Source organism: Pelodiscus sinensis, unplaced genomic scaffold (genome assembly GCF_049634645.1).
Source record: "Pelodiscus sinensis isolate JC-2024 unplaced genomic scaffold, ASM4963464v1 ctg127, whole genome shotgun sequence".
NCBI lineage: Eukaryota > Metazoa > Chordata > Testudines > Trionychidae > Pelodiscus > Pelodiscus sinensis.
Genome location: NW_027466027.1, coordinates 138,621 through 163,943, shown reverse-complemented (window position 1 = coordinate 163,943; position 25,323 = coordinate 138,621). Strand labels below are relative to the sequence as shown.

General features: G+C 69.9%; 1 protein-coding gene across 1 annotated transcript; it reads right to left on the bottom strand.

Moving 5' to 3' along the window:
* Nucleotides 1–926: 926 nt before the first annotated feature.
* On the bottom strand, nucleotides 927–24,833 carry LOC102460552 (furin-like). Its single transcript, XM_075918398.1, is given in 17 exon segments — nucleotides 927–1,499; nucleotides 1,501–1,607; nucleotides 1,681–1,797; nucleotides 2,596–2,720; nucleotides 2,794–2,973; nucleotides 3,832–3,949; nucleotides 4,466–4,569; nucleotides 4,664–4,764; nucleotides 5,680–5,892; nucleotides 6,326–6,498; nucleotides 6,640–6,728; nucleotides 7,281–7,357; nucleotides 7,509–7,637; nucleotides 8,759–8,854; nucleotides 9,360–9,458; nucleotides 20,099–20,447; nucleotides 24,809–24,833. Coding segments are annotated over 16 exon segments (2,343 nt in total). The 5' UTR covers nucleotides 20,279–20,447; nucleotides 24,809–24,833; the 3' UTR covers nucleotides 927–1,064.
* Between the last annotated feature and the right edge of the window lie 490 nt (nucleotides 24,834–25,323).

Genomic DNA, 25,323 nt, shown 5'->3' with positions numbered 1-25,323 from the left:
TGAGGAAAGCACGGGGAGCGCCATGGGGCAGCCCCCCAGCCCAGGGCCCCGTCTCATCGCCCTGGGGGGCTGCCTGAGCCCCGCCCCTGCTGGTGAGCTGCTAACAGAGAATCCAGGCCTTGACTTCCAGGGGGTGCGGCAGGGGCAGGGGCCTGCTTTGGGCACCCTCGGACTAGAGCTCCCAGCCTGCCCGCAGGGCCCCGTGGACCCCCCCATGCCTCCCCGTGCTCCCGCAGCCTGCGAGCCGGGCAGCGCGTGGGGAAGTCAGGCAGCAGCAAGGGCCAGACGAGCCCAAGACCAAGAGCCAGCCGGGGGCCAAAGGGGGGTGCGTGGCGCAGAGGCCCAGGCCCGGGGTGCAGGGACACACGAGCAGGCGGGGGAGGGGTTGCATAGTTCTCCACATTTAATAACTCTCAGTCTCTAGCGTTATATCCACAACCATTAAATTAAAAACCGGGCGCAAGAGGCAGCACCTGCCTGATTAAATTACAAGAAGAAATTACCGGGCACCAAAAAGTTCTGCTAGAAAAGCAGGCGCGGGGGCCAAGGCCGGGGCCCGCGGGAGCCCCCCCGCACTGGCACCCCCCCGGGCCTGCCTCGCGCCTTGTGACTGAACGGGGGGGGCTCCCCGGGGAGCAGACCGGATTGTCACCACAAGGGGGGCAAGGCACGTCGGGGAACGGGCCAGGCCTCAGGTCCTCTGCAGGGGGCTGGCGGCGCAGCCCAGGCCCTGCACTGCCGGGGCCAGCGGGGGCAGCCAGCAGGGGCCACAGGGGCGGGGCCCCGGGCCCCGGCCCAGACGTTATTGCTGTAGAGGAAGGAGGCGCTGCCACTGGCTGCTGGGCTCTGAGCCGGGGCCTGGCCCTGCCCGGTGGGCGAGGGAGCGCAAGGCAACGCACCCCTCCCCCGCCCGAGCCCCGGCGCTGCCCTGAGAGGCGCGGCCACGGCGGGCCCCGGGGGGGGCCACGCTCGAAGGCCCTTGGCGAGGTAAACGAAACGCAGGTGGGGCCAGGGCCCAGGACGGGGCCAGCAGCGGGGAGCCCTCACCCCAGCACCCCGGGGGCTCAAAGGGCACTTGGGTCCCTGAGGAAGGCAGTCCTCTCGCCCTGCACCTCGCCCTCCTCCTCGGAGGGCGGCTCCTCCTGCCACAGGTCGGAGGGCAGCCCCTTGTAGGAGACCAGGCCGCCGTCCAGGGCGCACACCTTGACGCCCCGCAGCGAGCAGCCCGAGCGCAGCTGCAGCAGCAGGAAGACGGTGACGAAGACGAGGACGATGAGGGTGCAGCTGAGGCTGGCCACCAGCACGGGCAGGCGGGAGGCGGCGGGCGGGCCCTGGGGCAGGGCGGGCGAGGCCCGGCTGCTCGGGCTCTGGCGGGAGCAGGTGAGCTGCAGGCTGTCGTGGTGCGAGTGGGCAGGGCAGCTGAGGCAGGCGGTGGCGGTGGGCCCGCTGCAGGTGGCGCAGGAGGCGTGGCAGGGCACGCACAGGCGGGGGGGGGCCGGGCTCCACGCTGTTCTCCAGGGCGGGGGGGGCCGGCAGGCCGGGCGCGAAGCCGGGGGGGCAGCGCTTCAGGCAGCTCTTCTGGTGCAGGTAGAAGCCGTCCTCGCACACTGCGGGAGAGAGGGGTGAGTGCTCGGCCTGGCCTGCCTCCCCCGCCCCCGGCCCGGCCCGGCCCCCACTCACCCACGCAGGCCTGGCTGGAGGTGAGGGTCTTGCAGCCGCTGCCCTCCAGCTGGTTGGAGAGGCCGGGGGGCTCCGGCGCCGTCCCGTACAGAACCAGCGTGAACTTGGTCAGGGTGCCTGCAGGCCAAGGCAGAGGGTGAGGGGCGCCGGGGCCTCCTGAGCCCGCCCGGCCCAACGCTGGCCACAGCGGGGAAGGGGGAGGGGCGGAAGGAGGCTGGGAACGGGGCAGGCGGGGGGGCGCAGCACAAGGCCGGGGAGCTGGGCAGGCGGGGAAGGGGCAGCAGCAGGGGGCGGAAGGAGGCTGGGCAGGAGGGGAAGGGGCAGCAGCAGGGGGCGGAAGGAGGCTGGGCAGGAGGGGAAGGGGCAGCAGGGGGCGGAAGGAGGCTGGGCAGGCGGGGAAGGGGCAGCAGGGGGCGGAAGGAGGCTGGGCAGGAAGGGAAGGGGCAGCAGGGGGCGGAAGGAGGCTGGGCAGGCGGGGAAGGGGCAGCAGAGGGCGGAAGGAGGCTGGGCAGGAAGGGAAGGGGCAGCAGGGGGCGGAAGGAGGCTGGGCAGGCGGGGAAGGGGCAGCAGGGGGCGGAAGGAGGCTGGGCAGGAAGGGAAGGGGCAGCAGGGGGCGGAAGGAGGCTGGGCAGGAAGGGAAGGGGCAGCAAGGGGCGGAAGGAGGCTGGGCAGGAAGGGAAGGGGCAGCAGGGGGCGGAAGGAGGCTGGGCAGGCGGGGAAGGGGCAGCAGGGGGCGGAAGGAGGCTGGGCAGGAAGGGAAGGGGCAGCAGGGGGCGGAAGGAGGCTGGGCAGGAAGGGAAGGGGCAGCAGGGGGCGGAAGGAGGCTGGGCAGGCGGGGAAGGGGCAGCAGGGGGCGGAAGGAGGCTGGGCAGCGGGCGGGGGAGACGGCAGCGCAGGACAGACGGACGGACGGACCGTAGTTGTTGGCTTCGCTGGTGTTTTCGATCTCCAGCGCCCAGTCGCCGGCAGGGTCCTCGTCCCACGCGTGCGTGGTCATGAAGGCCCAGTCGCTGAAGCCGTCGCCGGAGTAGTCGTGGGGCCTGGGGGCGAGAGCGAGGTGAGGCTGCTGCCCGAAAGGGGCCTGGCGGCGCCGGCGGGCGGGCGGGGCCCTACCTGGGTGCCAGGAGGGTGGAGCGGGTGCCCATGGGGCTGGTGAGGTGGATGGCCAGGTCGCCGCGGCGGTTGTAGGAGAGCGTCAGCCGGGCCTGCACGTGCTCCAGCTGGCTGATGGCACTGGCCTTCCCCACGCAGGCGTCCACCTTCCGCCGCACCTCCAGGCGCTTCCCGATGTCTCTGCGGACGCAGGAGGGTCAGCGCCCGGCCCGCCCTGCTGCCAGGCGCTGAGCGCCCCCCACTGCCAAACCCAGCCCCCGCCCCACGGGCACCCTCCGCCCCGGCCGTGGGGCTCCGGATCCCAGCCCCCTACCCTGGAGGGCCCAGAGCCGGGCACAAGCACGCGCAGCGGAGTCAGGCCTGGCAGGAGCTGGCTCCGGGGAGGGGAGCAGGCAGAACTGCGCTGCGGTACAGAGCCGTGGGGTGCGGACGTTCTCCCAGAGGCCTGGCTCTGGGATGGACACGGGGACCCCTTGGCCAGCCCCCCCGCCACCACGTTCCCAGCAGCCAGTTCCCGGAAACGTGTGGCCTGCGCTGGGCGAGTCCCCTCCCAGGCTGAATGGCCCCTCTGTGCCAGCCGTGAATGGCCCCTTTCTTCACCTGCAGCGGAGACACGCCCCGCGGAGCGCCACTGCCTGGGCCGGGAGCTGGGCCTAAGCTGCCAGGCCGCTGTCCCTGGGGCCCAGAGCAGCTGGGGCTGGGCGGCAGGGATAGAGCCCCACACCCAGCGTGCCAGGCGGCTGCACTCGGCCTGGGCACTGGCCATGGCCCGGCGGGGTGGGGGAAGGGGAGCCCGGGGCACGGCAGCCAGCCCTGTGAAAGGCGCGTCTGTGAGGCCTGACAAGGCCCTTGTCCCAGAGCAGCTCATGCCGGCTGCTCCCAAACCGCAGCGCCCAGGGAGTGGCACCAGCAAAGCCTGGCACCGCGCCACAGGCAGGGCAGAGCCACGGAGCCAGGGCAGGGCGCCACGCTCAGGCCAGCCCCACAGGGAGGAGTCGGGCACCAGGCCAGGGGCCCCCGGGACACACCCACTCTCACCTTGGCTCGGTGAGGATGTCGATGACACACTTCCGCTGGGGTCCCACCGTGGTCCAGTTCCTGGCCAGGGTCACCATGGCCCCCGCGTCCAGCAGGCCGTAGCCATAGGAGTGGCTGACTGGAGAGAGAGAGGGTGAGGTGGGGGGGACAAGGGAAGGTCCCTGGAGCACGGGCGAGGAGGGTGCTAGCCACGTGTCCGTGGGCTGCCCGGGCGGGGAGGGTGCTTGCCACGTGTCCGTGGGCTGCCCGGGCCGGGGGGGGTGCTTGCCACGTGTCCGTGGGCTGCCTGGGCCGGGGGGGGGTGCTTGCCACGTGTCCGTGGGCTGCCCGGGCCGGGGGGGGGTGCTTGCCACGTGTCCGTGGGCTGCCCGGGCCGGGGGGGGGTGCTTGCCACGTGTCCGTGGGCTGCCCGGGCGGGGAGGGTGCTTGCCACGTGTCCGTGGGCTGCCCGGGCCGGGGCGGGGGGGCTTGCCACGTGTCCGTGGGCTGCCCGGGACGGGGGGGGTGCTTGCCACGTGTCCGTGGGCTGCCCGGGCCGGGGGGGGGGTGCTTGCCACGTGTCCGTGGGCTGCCCAGGCCGGGGGGGGGTGCTTGCCATGTATCCGTGGGCTGCCCGGGCCGGGGGGGGGGTTACCTTTGCGGCCTACACCGTTGGTGGCCCAGTCGTTGGTGTTGAGGTGGGCTGGCTTGGAGGTGCGCACGACCAGGTGCTGCATGTCGCGCCACGTCAGGTTCTTACTGTGGAGAGAGGCAGGATGGGGCAGCCGTGGCTACAGTCCCGCCCCCGGGACGCTGAAACCAGTCCCGCCCCCCAGCCTCCGCCCGGCCTTACTTGGCTTCCAGGGTCAGCGCGATGATGCCTGCAGCCAGGGGGGCCGAGGCGGAGGTTCCCGTGTGGGACTCGGTGCACTTCTGCCTCAGGTCCGTGGTCACCTGTGGGGAGAGGCAGGGCCTGAGCCACGGCACGTCCTGCCCCAGCGCGGCCCCACGCAGCCTGGAGCAGTGGAGCCCGGCCTCTTGAGACCCCTGCTGGGCTCTTGCCAGAGACGGGGCTTGGCCCCACCAGGCACTTCCTCGGAGAGGCGGCCAACACCGAGTGCCACTCCCAGCGCGGCAGGGGCCCGGCCCGCCCACGGAGAGAGAGCGACATGGCCACCACTCCCAGCACGGCAAGGGCCCGGCCCGTCCATGGAGAGAGAGCCAGAGAGAGAGAGAGACGTGGCTCCCACTCCCAGCGCGGCAGGGGCCCGGCCGGCCCACGGAGAGAGAGCCAGAGAGAGAGACGTGGCCCCCGCCCCCGGCGCGGTAGGGGCCCGGCCGGCCCACGGAGAGAGACGTGGCCCCCGCCCCCGGCGTGGCAGAGGCCCGGCCCGCCCACGGAGAGAGACGTGGCCCCCGCCCCCGGCGTGGCAGAGGCCCGGCCCGCCCACGGAGAGAGACGTGGCCCCCGCCCCCGGCGTGGCAGGGGCCCGGCCCGCCCACGGAGAGAGACGTGGCCCCCGCCCCCGGCGTGGCAGGGGCCCGGCCCGCCCACGGAGAGAGACGTGGCCCCCGCCCCCGGCGTGGCAGGGGCCCGGCCCGCCCACGGAGAGAGACGTGGCCCCCGCCCCCAGCGTGGCAGGGGCCCGGCCCGCCCACGGAGAGAGACGTGGCCCCCGCCCCCAGCGTGGCAGGGGCCCGGCCCGCCCACGGAGAGAGACGTGGCCCCCGCCCCCAGCGTGGCAGGGGCCCGGCCCGCCCACGGAGAGAGACGTGGCCCCCGCCCCGAGCGTGGTAGGGGCCCGGCCGGCCCACGGAGACAGACGTGGCCGCCGCTTCCGGCACGCCCTGGGCCCGGCCCAAACTCACAATCTGCTTCTCGTTCTGGTTGCCGCTACTGTAGGTGGTGGCGAGGGTGGAGGAGCAGGCCTCGCTGTACCAGGGCACGTTGCCGTACTGCGTGGTGCTGCTGATGGACAGCGTGTAGATGCTGTTGGTGTAGCCGTCGCAGTTGCAGCTGTCGTGTTCGCGACCCCCGTTCCCAGAGGCCCAGACGAAGATGGAACCCAGGCCCCCCCGGCCCTGCAGAAAGGAGAGAGAGTGAGGCAGGGCCCAGCCGTGCCCGCCCGCCTGGTGTGACGTAGCGGGGGGGTGCTGTACACGCTGGGGGGGCCTGGACCCGCTCTGTGGGTCAGTCACTGGTTGTGTCGGGCCGGGGGTGCCCCCTGCTGGCCGGGGTCCGTGTGCACTGCCCGGGGGGGGTCCCTGAGGGCAGGCACAGGCCATGGCCCAGCACCTGCTCGCCTGCCCGGGGCAGGGGTGTGAACGAAGGGGGGGTATTCTGGGCTGGGCACACAGGGAGAAGGGACTAAGCCGGGTACTGGGGTCAGGGGCCTGTGCCTCCCCCCCGGCCCCTCGCTTGGATACCCACATGGAACCCGGCCGGGCTGTCCCTCCCTATTCTCCTGGCTGGCAGAGGGGTGCAGGGTCGGGGGGCGCCGTCACACCCGCTCACCTGGCTGACCCCTCGAGAGAACGCCTCCTCCGCCAGCCGGGCCGGCCCGTCCACCGTCTTGCCGTCGTCCTCAGGGCCCCAGCTGGCGCTGTAGATGTGGATGTGGTTGGGGTTTAAGCCCAGGGAACGGGCCTCCACCGCGTCAGTCACTTCCCCATCCAGCATGCGCACACCTAGGGTCACAGGCACGTCAGCGGCTCCCCGGCCCAGCCTGCAGCCCCCGCCTGGGCCTAGCGTTTGCAGGCACCAGCCCCACGCAGGTCTCCCCCCGGTGCCACAGGGTGAGAGGCAGGCAGGCCAGGGCGCACACCCACCTCCGATCCGGGCGTTGTAAGCCACGCCCACGCCACAGATCCCGTTGTTCGCTGCAGCGGCCACTTCACCAGCACAGCGGGTGCCATGTCTGCAGCAGGGAACAGCAACACGGCCCGTCAGGCGCAGCAACACGGCCCGTCAGGCGCAGCAACACGGCCCGCCACGCGCAGCAACACGGCCCGCCACGCGCAGCAACACGGCCGGGCCCCGCCACGCGCAGCAACACGGCCGGGCCCCGCCACGCGCAGCAACACGGCCCGCCACGCGCAGCAACACGGCCCGCCACGCGCAGCAACACGGCCCGCCACGCGCAGCAACACGGCCGGGCCCCGCCACATGCAGCAACACGGCCCGCCACGCGCAGCAACACGGCCCACCACGCGCAGCAACACGGCCCGCCACGCGCAGCAACACGGCCGGGCCCCGCCACACGCAGCCCCCCTCCAGTGCAGGGCTCACGGCAGGAGGGGCGGCTCCAGCTCTGCCAGTGCACAGCGGGTGCAGGGCCCACTCCCGCCCGGACCTGGGGGTCCTGTGCGCAGGCCACCCCAAGAGCCCCGAGGAGAAGCAGGCTCCCACCACAGCCGAGGCCCCGGAGTCCTCCTGAGCTCCCTCCCGACGGGCCGCCCAGCCCTGCTACCTGTTGTCGTTCATCTGCGTGTAGCGAGGCTGGGGGTCCGGGTCCTGGTCGTTCACATCAAAGCTGGCCCCGGGGTCCTAGAAAGCAGAAGCCAGGCAGCTCAGCAGAGCCCTCCTGGGCCAGGCAGCTGCCCGGGGCTGCGCTGTGGGTCACAGCGGGCTCAGGGAGGGGCAGAGGTCGTCCCTCTGGTGGCCTGCGTGGGGCTCAGGGCGCCGGGGGCCTACTCACGTAGTTGTTCTCCAGGTCCGGGTGGTTCTTCTCAATGCCATCGTCCAAGATGGAGACCACGACGCCCCTGCCGGTGTAGCCCTGCTCCCAGGCCCCCCGCACATTCAGGTCTCTCTGGTTCACGTTGTACTAGAGGAACGAGTCCAGAAACCCACGGTCAAACCTGGGAAGGCGGGCGGGGGTGCAGCCCCCAAGGCCACAGGCGGCAACTCCCATGCCGCACGGCGGCCTGCCGGAACGGTCGGTGCCAGAGACCCCCAAGCCACAGGGAACGTGCAAATGGCTGCCATGACACGTGGGCCGAAGTGGGAACAAGCTGGGTGCCCTGTCCGAGCGCTGCGTGCGGTGATGGACAGGGCAGGGCAGGCATGACTGCCGACTGGCTGCAACGAGGCCAGCCTGGTGTTCCGTCACCTAGCCATGTTAGTACCAGGTGGGGAAACTGAGGCAGAGCTTAGCACATTCCCACTTTGTCACCCCCCCCCCGCCCCCGGCTCCGGCAACAACAGATGCTCTGGCCATCAGGCCACACCAGGGCTACGTCTAGACGGGCAGGATTTTTCGCAAATGCTTTTAACGGAAAAGTTTTCTGTAAAAGCACTTTTTGGGGAAAAGCGTCCGTGCCAATCTAGACGCGCTTTTCGGCAAAAAAGCCCCAATCGCCATTTTTGCCATCGGGGCTTTTTTGCGCAAAACAAATCTGAGCTGTCGACACTGGCCTTTTGCCCGAACGGGAGCAGCGTAGCATTTCCACAAGGAGCACTGATTTCAGACAGTAGGACGTCAGTGTTCTGGTGGAAATTCAAGTGGCCAGTGTAGACAGCTGGCAAGTTTTTCCAGAAAAGCAGCTGCTTTTGCGGAAAAACTTGCCAGTCTAGACGCAGCCTAGGTGTGTGGGGGATGGGACACAGTGGCCCAGTTTATATATACATGCTGCGTGCCTCGGTTTCCCTCCGTGCCTTACACTGCTCCCAGAGGGGCTAAAGGGGCAGATCCACTCCTGACACCTCACTCACGCATTGCTGGAGCCAACCCACCCCAGACCCTAGGGCTGAACAGCAGTGCCCTCCGGCAAGCAGAGCACCCGGCCTTGGGCAGGGATCAGAGCCGGCCTGGGGGGAGACATGGGAGCTCTGCTGGGAACTACAGGGCAGGAGGGAACAGAGGGAGCCCTGGCTTGGCCAGGCTGGAGAATGGCTGAAATGGAAGGAAACAGGGAAACTGAGGCACAGCACCCAGCCATCACCCACCAGGTACCACTGCTGAGGGAACTTGGGGTCCGCGGGCTCCGCGAAGGCGTCTCTCTTCGTCCTGCGCTTCGCAACCTGCTGCTCCAGCCAGTGCACCTAGAGACAGCAGCAGGGTGAAGAGCCTCCGCCCCTGGCCACATGCCCCTTCCCTGTCCGGCTGCAGGAGCCGGCCAGGCTGGCAAGGGCAGGGGCGCTCCAGGCCAGGAGGCTGGCACACTGGGGGGGCCGGACCCTGCCATCCTGCTGGGGTGAGTGCCAGCTCTCGGCTGGCTCCCCGCCAACACACCTGAGGCTGTCAAGCCAGGCCCAGGCTGCTGGCTCGGGGCCCCGGGAGCCAGACACCTGCCCCCTCCTGCCTCCCTGTTCCCAGCTCCGACCCCTCCAGCCACACCACGGGCGCCCCTGTTTGTGGCCGGAGCCCAGGCAAGGCCATGCCCCCGGACAGCCCTGCGTGGGGCCCCTGGGCCCCTGCAGCAAGCCAGGGCCCCTGCACTCAGCACCAGCCTGAGGGAGCCAAGGGCTCTGCTACAGCAGCCCCCCAGTTCTGGGAAGGCCTGGCCCACAGGCCGTCTCTCCTCTGGCCCGCCCCAGCGCCACTCACCTGGGGCTCCCTGGCCAGGTGGGCGTGCCGGGCGCGGTGGGGCGAGAGGGAGCGCTTCACCACGGCGCGGTGCCGGAAGTGGTAATAGTCACCGACGATCTGCAGGGCACAGGGCGCGGGTGAGCACAGCGGGGAGGGGCAGAGCAGGCACCCGCCAGGCTGGGCAAGCCCCGGGCCGTACCCCAGGCCTTGGGCGCTGCGCTTTCCTTCCAGGGCCGAGTGCCCGAGCAGCCAGGGCAAGCCCCCCCCCAGAGCGCCAGGGGCCCGCCTGCCCCAAGGCAACTCCTCCCTCCCTCAGGGCGCAGCCACCCGACCCGGGCCAGCAGCCCCGTGCCCGGCTGAGGTCAGGCCTCCCGCTGCGAGTCCCGGCACGGCCCGGCCAGCGCTCCACGCCGGGGACCGCGGCCAACGGCAGCCCGGGCCTGCCCCTTCGGCTCCGCAGTGGCCTGGCTCCGGCCTCGCCAGCCCTGGGTTGCACACGCTGCCCGGCTCAGCCCCGGCCTTCCTCCCGGGCCTCCGCTGGGGCAAGGCAGCCCAGGGCAGGGTCCCTCGGCCTGCCCCCACTTCCCCCAGCCTGTGCTCTGGGGCCGCAGGCCAAGGCCACCCTCCCTCCCCCTCCAAGCCGCAGCCCAGCCTGCCAGGATCCCGCAGGCAGCCTCTGCCCTGAACCCCCCTGCCTGGGGGCAGGGCCAGGTCTGGGCTGCTCGCTGGGGTCTCCTCTGCTCAGCTGCTGCTTGGGAGCAGCCAGGTCACCCTGCTCGCTACTCCCAGCCACAGACTGCTGGGGGTGGGAGCCAGGCCTTGCCCTCCACAGCCAGCGTGCAGGCCTCTGAGTGGAGCACGAGCCTGACTGCAGCCCCAGCCTGCACCCCTCTGCAGCAGTGGGAGGGCCAGGCAGCGCGAGGTATGGGGGGGGGAGCCAGGCAGCGCGAGGTATGGGGGGGGGAGCCAGGCAGTGCGAGGTAGGGTGGGGAGCCAGGCAGCGCGAGGTGGGGGGGGGGAGCCAGGCAGCGCGAGGTATGGGGGGGGAGCCAAGCAGCGCGAGGTAGGGGGGGGAGCCAGGCAGCGCGAGGTAGGGGGGGGAGCCAGGCAGCGCGAGGTATGGGGGGGGAGCCAAGCAGCGCGAGGTAGGGGGGGAGCCAGGCAGCGCGAGGTATGGGGGGGGGAGCCAGGCAGCGCGAGGTGGGGGGGGGGAGCCAGGCAGCGCGAGGTATGGGGGGGGAGCCAAGCAGCGCGAGGTAGGGGGGGGAGCCAGGCAGCGCGAGGTGGGGGGGGGAGCCAGGCAGCGCGAGGTATGGGGGGGGAGCCAGGCAGCGCGAGGTATGGGGGGGGAGCCAAGCAGCGCGAGGTGGGGGGGGGAGCCAAGCAGCGCGAGGTGGGGGGGGGAGCCAGGCAGCGCGAGGTATGGGGGGGGAGCCAGGCAGCGCGAGGTAGGGGGGGGAGCCAGGCAGCGCGAGGTAGGGGGGGGAGCCAGGCAGCGCGAGGTGGGGGGGGGGAGCCAGGCAGCGCGAGGTAGGGGGGGGGAGCCAGGCAGCGCGAGGTGGGCGCAGCCTGCAGCTCCACCCCACAGCAGGAGTGGGGCTATGGCCAGCAGGGAGCCGGTGCAGCGGGGCTGGCAGAGGGGGCTGTAAGCCACAGGGCTCGCTGCACACCGAGGGGCCCTGGCACTTCCAGCCCCTGGCAGCCTCCTCCCCCATAGAATCACAGAATCCCAGGGCTGGCAGAGACCTCAGGAGCCATCGAGTCCAGCCCCTGCCCAAGGCAGGACCAGCCCAGCTCAGTCATCCCAGACGAGACGTAACCTCTAGGGCTGGAGATCCCCACCCCCCCGCCCCACAGGGAACCCAGCCCAGCGCTTCCCACCTGCCTAGGGAAAGAGTTTTTCCTAATCTCCAACCTAGACCCCTCCTCCCCCACGGTAACCTGAGCCCATTGCTCCTTGTCTGCCACCTGCCCCACTGAGACCAGCCTCTCTGGACCCCCCCCCCCCCCCCCCCCCGGGAGCTGCAGGCTGCTCTCAGAAAGCAGGTGCTTTTGCAGAAAAACGGGCCAGTCTAGACGCAGCCCAGATGTGGCCTCACCAGAGCAGAATAAACACTTCTCAGGAGGGCCTGGCCATGCTCCTAGTGCCCCCAATGTGCCATTCGCATCCTCTTGGCTACCAGGGGCCCTGGTGACGCATCTCCAGCTTCTCACCCGCTGCAACCCCCAGGGCCTTGTCTGCTGAACGGCTGCTTGGCCAGTCGGTCCCCAGCCTGTACCTATGGGATTCTTCCGCCCCCAGGGCCTTGTCTGCTGAACGTCTGCTTGGCCAGTCGGCCCCAGCCTGTACCTATGGGATTCTTCCGCCCCCAGGGCCTTTCCTGCTGAACGGCTGCTTGGCCAGTCGGTCCCAGCCTGTACCTATGGGATTCTTCCGCCCCCAGGGCCTTGTCTGCTGAACGGCTGCTTGGCCAGTCGGTCCCAGCCTGTGCCTATGGGATTCTTCCGTCCCCAGGGCCTTGTCTGCTGAACGGCTGCTTAGCCAGTCGGTCCCCAGCCTGTACCTATGGGATTCTTCCGCCCCCAGGGCCTTGTCTGCTGAACGGCTGCTTGGCCAGTCGGTCCCAGCCTGTACCTATGGGATTCTTCCGCCCCCAGGGCCTTGTCTGCTGAACGGCTGCTTGGCCAGTCGGTCCCCAGCCTGTACCTATGGGATTCTTCCGCCCCCAGGGCCTTGTCTGCTGAACGGCTGCTTGGCCAGTCGGTCCCAGCCTGTACCTATGGGATTCTTCCGCCCCCAGGGCCTTGTCTGCTGAACGGCTGCTTGGCCAGTCGGTCCCCAGCCTGTACCTATGGGATTCTTCCTCCCCCAGGGCCTTGTCTGCTGAACGGCTGCTTGGCCAGTCGGTCCCCAGCCTGTACCTATGGGATTCTTCCTCCCCCAGGGCCTTGTCTGCTGAACGGCTGCTTAGCCAGTCGGTCCCCAGCCTGTACCTATGGGATTCTTCCACCCCCAGGGCCTTGTCTGCTGAACGGCTGCTTGGCCAGTCGGTCCCAGCCTGTACCTATGGGATTCTTCCGCCCCCAGGGCCTTGTCTGCTGAACGGCTGCTTGGCCAGTCGGTCCCCAGCCTGTACCTATGGGATTCTTCCGCCCCCAGGGCCTTGTCTGCTGAACGGCTGCTTGGCCAGTCGGTCCCCAGCCTGTACCTATGGGATTCTTCCGCCCCCAGGGCCTTGTCTGCTGAACGTCTGCTTGGCCAGTCGGTCCCAGCCTGTACCTATGGGATTCTTCCGCCCCCAGGGCCTTGTCTGCTGAACGTCTGCTTGGCCAGTCGGTCCCAGCCTGTACCTATGGGATTCTTCCGCCCCCAGGGCCTTGTCTGCTGAACGGCTGCTTGGCCAGTCGGTCCCAGCCTGTACCTATGGGATTCTTCCGCCCCCAGGGCCTTGTCTGCTGAACGTCTGCTTGGCCAGTCGGCCCCAGCCTGTACCTATGGGATTCTTCCGCCCCCAGGGCCTTGTCTGCTGAACGGCTGCTTGGCCAGTCGGTCCCCAGCCTGTACCTATGGGATTCTTCCGCCCCCAGGGCCTTGTCTGCTGAACGGCTGCTTGGCCAGTCGGTCCCAGCCTGTACCTATGGGATTCTTCCGCCCCCAGGGCCTTGTCTGCTGAACGGCTGCTTGGCCAGTCGGTCCCCAGCCTGTACCTATGGGATTCTTCCGCCCCCAGGGCCTTGTCTGCTGAACGGCTGCTTGGCCAGTCGGTCCCAGCCTGTACCTATGGGATTCTTCCTCCCCCAGGGCCTTGTCTGCTGAACGGCTGCTTGGCCAGTCGGTCCCCAGCCTGTACCTATGGGATTCTTCCGCCCCCAGGGCCTTGTCTGCTGAACGGCTGCTTGGCCAGTCGGTCCCAGCCTGTACCTATGGGATTCTTCCGCCCCCAGGGCCTTGTCTGCTGAACGGCTGCTTGGCCAGTCGGTCCCCAGCCTGTACCTATGGGATTCTTCCGCCCCCAGGGCCTCTCCTGCTGAACGGCTGCTTGGCCAGTCGGCCCCAGCCTGTACCTATGGGATTCTTCCGCCCCCAGGGCCTTGTCTGCTGAACGGCTGCTTGGCCAGTCGGTCCCAGCCTGTACCTATGGGATTCTTCCGCCCCCAGGGCCTTGTCTGCTGAACGGCTGCTTGGCCAGTCGGTCCCCAGCCTGTACCTATGGGATTCTTCCGCCCCCAGGGCCTCTCCTGCTGAACGGCTGCTTGGCCAGTCGGTCCCAGCCTGTACCTATGGGATTCTTCCACCCCCAGGGCCTTGTCTGCTGAACGGCTGCTTGGCCAGTCAGCCCCAGCCTGTACCTATGGGATTCTTCCACCCCCAGGGCCTTGTCTGCTGAACGGCTGCTTGGCCAGTCGGTCCCAGCCTGTACCTATGGGATTCTTCCACCCCCAGGGCCTTGTCTGCTGAACGGCTGCTTAGCCAGTCGGTCCCCAGCCTGTACCTATGGGATTCTTCCGCCCCCAGGGCCTCTCCTGCTGAACGGCTGCTTGGCCAGTCAGCCCCAGCCTGTACCTATGGGATTCTTCCGCCCCCAGGGCCTCTCCTGCTGAACGGCTGCTTAGCCAGTCGGTCCCCAGCCTGTACCTACGGGATTCTTCCGCCCCCAGGGCCTTGTCTGCTGAACGGCTGCTTAGCCAGTCGGTCCCAGCCTGTACCTATGGGATTCTTCCGCCCCCAGGGCCTTGTCTGCTGAACGGCTGCTTAGCCAGTCGGTCCCAGCCTGTACCTATGGGATTCTTCCGCCCCCAGGGCCTTGTCTGCTGAACGGCTGCTTAGCCAGTCGGTCCCAGCCTGTACCTATGGGATTCTTCCGCCCCCAGGGCCTTGTCTGCTGAACGGCTGCTTAGCCAGTCGGTCCCAGCCTGTACCTATGGGATTCTTCCGCCCCCAGGGCAGGACTCGGCACTTCTCCTTGTTGAAATGCAGCACATTTTTTTGGCCCAATCCTCCAATCTGTCCAGGTCACTCTGGACCCTTCCCTGCCCCCCAGCGTATCTACCCCTCCCCCAGCTCAGTGTCATCTGGGAACTTGCTGAGGGTGCAATCCATCCCCTCATGCGCATCATTCAGAAAGATTTTGAACAACACTGGTCCAAGAACAGACCCTCGGGGCGCCGCGCTAGACACCGACCGGCGCGCAGAGCGCCCGCGTCCGGGGCGCCGCGCTAGTGTGACGTAGTGGGGGTACTTGCTGGGCTGTGGTGACCCCTGCTGTCTGGAGCAAGACCCAGCAGGGAAAACCTCACTAGGCAGAGGTAATGCCAAACTTGTTGAACCAGTAGCCAGACACCCCCCATGGAGAGGAACAAAGGAAGGTGGATGCTGCCCTGGCTGGGGGGCAGGGCTGGAAGGGAATTTAGTTAGTTACTGTCTGGGAGCATGGAGGAGAGCCTAGGGAAAGAGGCTGGAGTTTAGGGGCCCAGTCTCCCCCATCTCAAGGGGGCCTGAGGCATCCTAGCCCAGCTCTGTGACCAGACTACATCTGTGCTGTGCTGTATCCTGGAGAGGCAATAAACTTCCTCTAGTCCACCGGCTGGTGCAGTCTGTTTGTGCCATTTCGGGGTGCAGGAGACGGGGGACCCCAACGCGCCGTCACAGCTAGACACCGCCCGGCGCGCCGAGCGCCCGCGTCCGGGGCCCCGCGCTAGACACCGACCGGCGCACCTAGCGCCTGCGTCCGGGGCGCCGCGCTAGACACCGACCGGCGCGCCGAGCGCCTGCGTCTGGGGGTGACCTTGTCCGTGAAGACAGAGGCGAAGAACGCCCTGAGCGCTTCAGCTTCCCCACATGGTCTGTCACTGGGTTACCGCCCTCAGCCAGTAGGGGCCGCTCACCCTCTCGGATCCCCTCTCATTGCTACATGCCTGGAGAACCCTTTCTGGTTCCCCTTCACATCCCTCGCCAGCTGCAATTCCCGTTGTGCTGTGGCCTGCCTGAGAACCCCCCCCGCGTTCTCCCCCTCCCTGCTCATCAGTCCAAGTTTCCAGTTCTTGTCAGCTTCCTCTCCGTGTTTCAGCTCACCAGGGATGTCCCCAGGAAGCCAATCTGGTCGCCCACTAGCTTTGTTTTTCGTGCTGCGCCTCGGGATCGTTTCATCCTGTGCCTTCAGTAAGGCTTCTTCAAATCCTGCCAGCTCTCCTGGACTCCCTTCCCCTTCGTGTTACATCCCAGGGACTCCTGCCCGGCAGTTCTGCTCTTCTGGAGTCCAGGGGGTGTATTTTGCTGCTCTCCTTTGATCGGGACCCTGAAACCCACCGTCTCGTGATCCCTGCTTCCAGGTTGTCACCCACCTCTGCTTCCCCTGCTAGTTCCTCCGGGTTTGTGAGCAGCAGGTCGAGCTGCGCACGGCCCCTGCTCGGTTCCTTCAGTGCTTGTCCCAGGAAGTGTCCCCAACAGTCTCCTCCTTGCACCCATCTGCCCCAGTCCCACTGCACGTGTCCTAGGCCCCACGGGGCCAGGGGAACACAAGCAGCAGCCCCGAGGCTGAGGCAGGTCTCACGGCCCCACCCAGCCTGAACGCTGCGCCCCACTGCTGCGCCCCATGCCCTGGCTGGGACAGGCCAGCCATCGGGTAGCCGGGCGGGGCCCCTCGGCTCCGGCAGGGGAGGCACAGCCAGACGGCGCCGGCGAGCCCTCCCCAAGCAGGTGCAGGGGCCCCGGCCGAGCAGCAGCTGGGCTCTGCCCCCCCACGGGCCTCACCCAGCACAGGTGGCTGCCCAGCCTGGCTCCCCGCTCTCTCTCCCAAGTGCCTCCGCTGAGCGCGGCCCTGCCCCGTGCGGCCACAGGCGAGTCCCTTTCCTGCCCCATGGCCCTGGCCCCCGCAGCACCGGGGCAGAGCTGAGGCACTGAGGCCACAGACGGGACCCCACGTTCCCTGTCAGCGGGGCTGGAGTCCTGGCCAGCCACGGGGCGGGAGACAAGCGCCTTGGCTCCGTAAGCCGCCCTTGGCCCAGGGACAGGGCCCCTTGCTCGGCGCAGCGCCAGGCTCTGCCTGCTTGCCAGACGGGATTAGGGTGCCCGACCCAAGCGGCAGTGCCAGCAGGCAGCCCGGCCTCAGCCCCAGCGCCGGGGCCCGCCAGGCTGTGGGAGCAGCATGCTCCGAGCAGGCCACCAGCAGCCGACCCAGACCCCTGGGCCTGCCCGCAGCGCCCCCAGGCCGGGCTCAGCAGACATGCTCCATGGCAACAGGCGGGGGCGGCCCTGCTTGCCGAGCCGGCAGGTCAGGGCGGGCGCAGATGGCAGAGGGGCACCGCACAGCCCCCTGCCCACTATGCCAGCAGCGACTCTGGGGGAACTGGGCCCTCGCCCGACACTGCCAGGGCCAGACCCGGTCGAGCAGCAGCCCAGTCCCAAGCTAGCTCACTGGGCACGCCCACCGGGGCGCCCCACGTCCTGCCCGTCCTCGCTCGCTCCCATGGCGCCGGGTGCCAGCCAGGCCCAGAGGGCCGTCTCAGCAGAGCCCGGCACGCTGCGGGCACCAGCGCAGGGACCCTGGCCCTGCCCCAGGAGCCAACCCCGCTGCCCTCTGCCCTTCACGGGGGTAGGAGTCCCAGCTCGCGCCTCCCCCCACGGAGCCTTTAGGCCAGCTCCTGCTCCCCCTCGCTGCCCCGAGAGAGACGGGGGCTAGTCACTTCCAGCCCCAGGATGCAACAGGGGCGACCCACTGCCCTGGCCAAGGGACCTGAGCTCACCCCATGGGGCTCAGGCAAGTCACGGCCTTTGGCAGAGGAGCTGTGCAGCCCCAGTGCATTCTGGGAGCCAGCCTGAGCAGGGCCCCACAACCAGAGCCGGGCCCGGCAGCACAGCAGGCAGCTTCGCCCCCGCCCCCCTCCTCCAGCGCGGAACCCTGGCCCCAGCGGCCGGCAGCTCTCCTGGCCAGCAGGCAGCACCGGGCACCTGGGCTGCTCAGGCAGCCGCTCTCACGGCTCCCAGCTGGCTGCAGCTGGAGGCTCCGAGCAAGGCCCGGCCCTGCCCTCACTTATTGTGCAACTTCCTGAGGGATTTCACCCCCCACGCACACGCTTCCTTCCTGGCAGGGCCAGCCCTGCGCCCACGGCCTCCCCGCCCTCCGCCTGCACCTGGGCAGCTGCGGGCACCAGAGGAGAGGAGCCAGGAATGCAGGGGGGCAGAGGCCCTCGCCCCAGAGAGCCCAGCCAGGGCCCTGCACTTGGCACTAAGCCACTGCTGCCAGGGCAGGGCGCGGGGGCAGAGCCTCGCCAAGGGAGCCCGCCCGCTCCCCAAGCACTCGCTGCTCAGCCAGGGGCAGGTGGACGTGCCACAGCCTTGCTCCCCTCGGGCAGGGGACAGGGCTGGCTGGGGGGCCTAGGCAGCCAGAGCCGAGTGCTGCCGCCGGCACGCGGCCCCCTGCCCATCACCCTGAGCAAGCGGAAGCCATGCCCCCACTCCCTCACAGCCCCCCCGGCGCTCCCCAGCCAGAGATGGTCCCCCCCCACCGCTCCCCAGCCAGAGACTGGTCCCCCCCCCCCCCGGACAGGGACAGGTCTCCCCCCCCGGCGCTCCCCAGCCAGAGACTGGTCCCCCCCCCCCCAGACAGGGACAGGTCTCCCCCCCCCTCGGACAGGGACAGGTCTCCCCCCTGGCGCTCCCCAGCCAGAGACTGGTCCCCCCCCCCCGGACAGGGACAGGTCTCCCCCCCCGGCGCTCCCCAGCCAGAGACTGGTCCCCCCCCTCGGACAGGGACAGGTCTCCCCCCCCACCGCTCCCCAGCCAGAGACTGGTCCCCCCCCCCCCCGGACAGGGACAGGTCTCCCCCCCCGGCACTCCCCAGCCAGAGACTGGTCCCCCCCCCCCCGGACAGGGACAGGTCTCCCCCCCCGGCGCTCCCCAGCCAGAGACTGGTTCCCCCCCCCCGGACAGGGACAGGTCTCCCCCCCCACCGCTCCCCAGCCAGAGACTGGTCCGTCCCCCCCCCTCGGACAGGGACAGGTCTCCCCCCCCGGCGCTCCCCAGCCAGAGACTGGTTCCCCCCCCCCCGGACAGGGACAGGTCTCCCCCCCCACCGCTCCCCAGCCAGAGACTGGTCCGTCCCCCCCCCTCGGACAGGGACAGGTCTCCCCCCCCACCGCTCCCCAGCCAGAGACTGGTCCCCCCCCCTCCCTCGGACAGGGACAGGTCTCCCCCCCCACCGCTCCCCAGCCAGAGACTGGTCCCCCCCCCTCCCTCGGACAGGGACAGGTCTCCCCCCCCCCACCGCTCCCCAGCCAGAGACTGGTCCCCCCCCCTCCCTCGGACAGGGACAGGTCTCCCCCCCCCACCGCTCCCCAGCCAGAGACTGGTCCCCCCCCCTCCCTCGGACAGGGACAGGTCTCCCCCCCCCCACCGCTCCCCAGCCAGAGACTGGTCCCCCCCCCTCCCTCGGACAGGGACAGGTCTCCCCCCCCCGGCGCTCCCCAGCCAGAGACTGGTCCCCCCCCCTCCCTCGGACAGGGACAGGTCTCCCCCCCCCCGGCGCTCCCCAGCCAGAGACTGGTCCCCCCCCCTCCCTCGGACAGGGACAGGTCTCCCCCCCCCACCGCTCCCCAGCCAGAGACTGGTCCCCCCCCCTCCCTCGGACAGGGACAGGTCTCTCCCCCCCCCACCGCTCCCCAGCCAGAGACTGGTCCCCCCCCCTCCCTCGGACAGGGACAGGTCTCCCCCCCCGGCGCTCCCCAGCCAGAGACTGGTCCCCCCCCCTCCCTCGGACAGGGACAGGTCTCCCCCCCCCACCGCTCCCCAGCCAGAGACTGGTCCCCCCCCCTCCCTCGGACAGGGACAGGTCTCCCCCCCCCACCGCTCCCCAGCCAGAGACTGGTCCCCCCCCCTCCCTCGGACAGGGACAGGTCTCTCCCCCCCCCACCGCTCCCCAGCCAGAGACTGGTCCCCCCCCCTCCCTCGGACAGGGACAGGTCTCCCCCCCCCGGCGCTCCCCAGCCAGAGACTGGTCCCCCCCCCTCCCTCGGACAGGGACAGGTCTCCCCCCCCCGGCGCTCCCCAGCCAGAGACTGGTCCCCCCCACTCCCTCAGACAGGGACAGGTCTCCCCCCCCCCCGGCGCTCCCCAGCCAGAGACTGGTCCCCCCCCCCCCCGGACAGGGACAGGTCTCCCCCCCCACCGCTCCCCAGCCAGGGACCTGCCCGGAGGCTGCCAACGGGACAAGAAAACAAGGACCCAGACAAGGCCTCGCCCAGCACGTCCCGGCTCCAGCAGGCCAAGGAGCCCGGGACAGGTGCATCTCCGGAGCGGCGCCTCCGGGACGGGTCTGCCCAGCAGTGGGCCCCCTCCAGGGAGCAGGTGCTGAGCCCTGGGCCGGAGCCCGTCCTGCAGGAGGACCCGCAGAGCCAATGGGGAAGGGACACGCGGCTGGCCCGGCACCCAGCCCCCATGGCCACATGCTGACGCCTGCGTTTGCAGAGGACAGGCCCGGCCGGCGAAGGGCACAGGAGCCAGCGTCAGCAACCCGCCCGGGCAGGCCCGCAGCCGCTCGCGGGGCCCGACCGCTGGGCCTTGCACCCTGCTCGCTCAGCCTGCCCGAGTCTGCCGGGGGTGGGTCCCGAGCGCCTCCGCCCTGCCTCCCCACAGCTCCGGTCACGCCAAGCCAGAGGTGCCAACAGACGCCCAGCCCGGGGGACATGCCCCTCGCCCTGGGCAGGAGCCAGACACAGCCCCCGGCACGGGGGTGTCGCGCCAAGCAGGGAGGGTCACTCACCGGCCCAAGGTTGAGGAATCCATGCTTCCGGGCCAGCCTGTGGGCCTGCTGCGGCCCCGCCGGGACCAGCACAGCCCAGCTGTTGGTGTAGACACGCTGGCCGCGCCCCTCCTGGGCCAGCAGCGCCACGGCCACCACTGGAGTCCACAGCAAGAGCAGCCAACGGGGCCCCCGATCCATCAGAAGGTCGGCGCCTCTCGCGGGGGGCCAGGAACAGCAGCGCCCAGCCCCGCCGGGCGCTCAGCCGCTCGCTCTGCCCAGCTGGCCCTGCGGCCAGCCCGGGGACCACATCCGGGCAGCAGGCTGAGCTGGAGGCAGGGGCTGGCCAAACGAGCAGGCAGCGGTGCCCCTGGAGGAAGAGCAGCACAGGTCAGGGCTGAGAGCCGCAGAGCCCACCCAGGCCCGGCTCCCGCGCGGAGGCCCTGCAGCCGGAGCTCCCCTCCCCTCGGGCTGTTTACCCAGCTATTGGTCAATGTGTTTACGCGCTGGACTTACAACCCGGCAGCAAACGGCTCAAACAGGAACCCGCCCAGTGCCCAGCTCGGGGGCAGACCCCACCTGGGTCAAGCAGCCAAATCGCAGCCACACCCGAGGGCTGAGAACCCCCCTCCTGGGGCTATGGGAGAGCCACTCGCTGCAGGGCCACTGGCCCTCGGTGCAAACCCCCCAGCTGGCCACGCTCGGCTGGTGCCACGGCCCCCGGCGGGTGCGGGCGCTGCGACGCTCGTGCGGATTCGTGCAGGGAACGTGGATCTAGCTGGAAGCCAGGCAGGGGACATGGGGCTCACAAAGGCAGCAGCCTGGACCTGCCGCGGATGGGCCCCACGTCCCGCCTCACGAGAAGCCGTAATAGTGCGAAGGGCCCAGCGGGCGGGGACACGCCTCGCACGGACAGGGCTGGGGGAATGCACGGCTCAGCTCCCCGGGTTCTGACCCCACGTGACAGCCGCAGGGGACGAGCGACCAGCAAGGAAGCTGCCTCAGCAAAGCTCTGCAGGGCCTGGGAATCGGCCCAGCCCCGGTGCGCCCAGAGCCTGCCCCGGCACTCAGCGCTGCCTGTTTCCATGGAGCAGGAGGGGGTGGGGTGCTTTGCCCAGGCCCCCAGCCCTGCGAGTCACCGCACAGCTGTGGTGCCTGCGGCCCGTGCGGGGCACACCCCGGGCCGAGACCAGCTGGGCACAGCGCAGGGGGGGGACGGGGGGCACCAAGGTGGTTCAGGAGTCTGAGAAGCAGCTCAGGGAATGTGGCCAGCTGGCTCCCACCTGGCAGTGCCCCGGACCTGCCATTTCAACAGCTGGGGGTGAGCTCCGCACAACGCCAACCCCACCCGCTGCACTCCCACCTGAATGGCCACCTGTGGAACTCACCGCCCCCACGTCAGTATGCAGGCCAGTGCAGAGACGTGGCCGACAGGCCACGTGGCTCCAAACAAACCACTTCCTCTTGATCCACAAGACCATCTGCTGGGGCAGCCACACACTGCCATCCCCTGTCAATCATCCAGCTGCCACCTCCTGCTGATAGGGAACCGCCTGCCTCCAGTGCCCTCCAAAGCCAAGGGCAGCAAGAGCTTTACTCCCAGGGGGCCTGAATGGGAGAGGCTGGTCTCGGCGGGTCACAAGACTCGTAGCTCAGACGGTCTCCAGCACAGGGCAGCTTTGCTCCCTGCTCGCTCACCTCGCCGTGCGGGGGCACTGACCGGACCGGAGCAGCGCTGGGACCGGCTGCAGGGAGCGCACGGCTCCGACAGGCAGGGCTGTGTGCAACCAGCCCCCACCTCGCTGCACAGGCCCTGGCGCCAACGTGCCTGCCACTTCAGTGACACCGGTAGGGAAAAGCCCCACGGGCAGAATCCAGCGGAACGTGGCAGCCCCGCGCGTGGGCAAGGAAACACGATGTCTTGCGGGCCACGCACAGAGCCCCACGGGCCGCCCGCGGGACACAGAAACCTACAGTCCACCAGTGGGGCACGCACAGACCCCATAGGCCATCTATGGGCCACGCACAGCCCCACGGGCCGCCCGCGGGACACAGAAACCCACAGTCCACCAGTGGGGCACGCACAGACCCCATAGGCCATCTATGGGCCACGCACAGCCCCACGGGCCGCTCGCGGGACACAGAAACCCACAGTCCACCAGTGGGGCACGCACAGACCCCATAGGCCATCTATGGGCCACGCACAGCCCCACGGGCCGCTCGCGGGACACAGAAACCCACAGTCCACCAGTGGGGCACGCACAGACCCCATAGGCCATCTATGGGTCACGCACAGAGTCCCACGGGCCGCCCGCGGGACACAGAAACCCACAGTCCACCAGCGAGCCACGCACAGACCCCATAGGCCATCTATGGGCCACGCACAGAGCCCCACGGGCCGCTCGCGGGACACAGAAACCCACAGTCCACCAGCGGGGCACGCACAGACCCCATAGGCCATCTATGGGCCACGCACAGAGCCCCACGGGCCGCTCGCGGGACACAGAAACCCACAGTCCACCAGCGAGCCACGCACAGACCCCATAGGCCATCTATGGGCCACGCACAGAGCCCCACGGGCCGCTCGCGGGACACAGAAACCCACAGTCCACCAGTGGGGCACGCACAGACCCCATAGGCCATCTATGGGCCATGCACAGAGCCCCACGGGCCGCTCGCGGGACACAGAAACCCACAGTCCACCAGTGGGGCACGCACAGACCCCATAGGCCATCTATGGGTCACGCACAGAGCCCCACGGGCCGCTCGCGGGACACAGAAACCCACAGTCCACCAGCGAGCCACGCACAGACCCCATAGGCCATCTATGGGCCACGCACAGAGCCCCACGGGCCGCTCGCGGGACACAGAAACCCACAGTCCACCAGTGGGGCACGCACAGACCCCATAGGCCATCTATGGGTCACGCACAGAGCCCCACGGGCCGCTCGCGGGACACAGAAACCCACAGTCCACCAGTGGGGCACGCACAGACCCCATAGGCCATCTATGGGCCACGCACAGAGCCCCACGGGCCGCCCGCTGCGCGACGCCCAGGCAGCCTGGCCCAGCGGAGCCTTCGCTGGCTCCGTGGCGCTTTGGGGCCAGGGCCAGGCGGGCGGCGGGGCAGAGCCCGGGCTCCCCGAGCAACCCCCCCCCCGCTCCCCGGCCCGGCCCCCCCCCCGCTCCCCGAGCAACCCCCCCCCGCTCCCCGGCCCGGCCCCCCCCCGCTCCCCGAGCAACCCCCCCCCCGCTCCCCGGCCCGGCCCGGCCCCCCCCCGCTCCCCGGCCCGGCCCGGCCCCCCCCCGCTCCCCGGCCCGGCCCGGCCCCCCCCCGCTCCCCGGCCCGGCCCCCCCGCTCTCACCGTGCGGCGCGGGGCGCGGGGCTGGCGGCCGCGGCCCTTTCTGGGCGGCCGAGCAGCGTCACGTCGCGGGGAAGCCCGGAGCCCCCGCCCCGGAGCCAGCCCGGCCCAGCAGGAGCGGGGGGGCCCGGCCCGGCCGCCTGGTGACTCGCCGCAGCCCCGCCCGGCCCGGCCCGGCCCCGCGGGCGCCGCCGGATGCCGTCACGGAGCAGCGGGACCGGCCGGCCCCTCCCCGGGAGGCGGCGCCGGACACCCGGGAGCCCGCGGCCGAGACCCGGCCCCCCCCACCCCCCCGCGCCTCCCCCGGCCCCCCCAGCCAGCCCCACCCCCTACTCACCCCCTGGCCCCCCCGCTCCTCCCCTGGCCCCCCCCACCCTCCCCTAGCCCCCCCCGCTCCTCCCCCAGCCACCCCAGCCACCCCCACCCTCCCCTGGCCCCCCCCGCTCCTCCCCCAGCCCCCCCACCCCCTACTCACCCCCTGGCCCCCCCGCTCCTCCCCCAGCCACCCCCACCCTCCCCTGGCCCCCCCACCCCCTACTCACCCCTGGCCCCCCCGCTCCTCCCCCAGCCCCCCCACCCTCCCCTGGCCCCCCCGCTCCTCCCTCCCCGGACCCCCCTGCTCCTCCCTCAGCCACCCCCTACTCACCCCCTGCCCCCCCCCACTCCTCCCTCCCCAGACCCCCCTGCTCCTCCCTCAGCCACCCCCCTACTCACCCCCATCCCCACCCTGCTCCTGCCCAACCCCCCCCACTCCGCCCCCCCAGCCACCCCCCAACCCCACCCTGCTTCTCAGCGCCCGGACCTCCCTGCTCCTCCCCCAGCCACCCCAACCCCACCCCCCTACTCACCCACGGCCCCCCTCCCCGCTCCTCCCCCCCAGCCCCCAACCCCACCCTGCTCCTCCCCACAGCTCCACCCCCACCCTGCTCCTCCCCAGTCACCCCCCAACCCCACCCTGCTTCTCACCCCCCCATTCCCCCCTGCTCCTTCCCCAGTCACCCCATCCCACTTCTCACCCCCCCCGCTACCCCCCAAGCCCACCCCACTACTCCCCCCAATCACCACCCCTCCACCTCTGCATCCCCACGCGTCAGGTCATCCCCACCCCGCCTGCCTGTAAGCACCGAGTCACTCCCCCCCACTTCAACCCCATGGGCGCAGGGCTGCTCTTAGGAAGCTGGGGGGTTGGCTGGGAAGTGTAAGAGCCTCCCCCAGTCACTGGGTCCCCACGGACAGACTCCCCTGAGCTGCAATAGAGAGTGTGGCGGAGTGGCTGAGAGAGGCCCCCGGCAGGGCGGAAAGGGGGTTTCTCTACAGCACAAGTCCATGGCATGTGGAAATGCCTGTGCTGAGCTCGCGGGCACCACACCTGTCTGAGTCACTGCTAGCTTGAAAGAAAATGGATCTACTGCTCCGTGCCCTGGCGGATCCGGCACAGGACGGGTGCTTTCGTCGGTGTCTGCCGCAGAGCCCCCGGCCGCACGAGGGCACTGATCCAGAGAGTGTAGGGGGACGCTGTGTGCTCAGGAGGGACTTCCATCTGGGTGACACATGCTGAGCACTCTGGGAAAGTGGAGAGTGTAAATACGAGTCAGAAGCTAGGAATTTGAAAAAACTGCTAAAGGAAGCAAAAAGGTGCGAGGAGAAGTCTATGGCTAGTGTTGCTAGAGACCTAGGAAAGAGTTTTTAATGCAGATAGGAACAAGAAGAACCCCAGTGATGTCATTGGTCTGCTCTTTGATGAAAATGACAGAACTATCCATAGTAAGGCAAAAAGATTCAGCCACTATTTGCTCCGTATTTGTGGAGACACGTGATGTGGTCATACGTGGCCACACACTTTCCATTCCACTAGAATCTCAAGATCAAGTTAAACAGCACCTA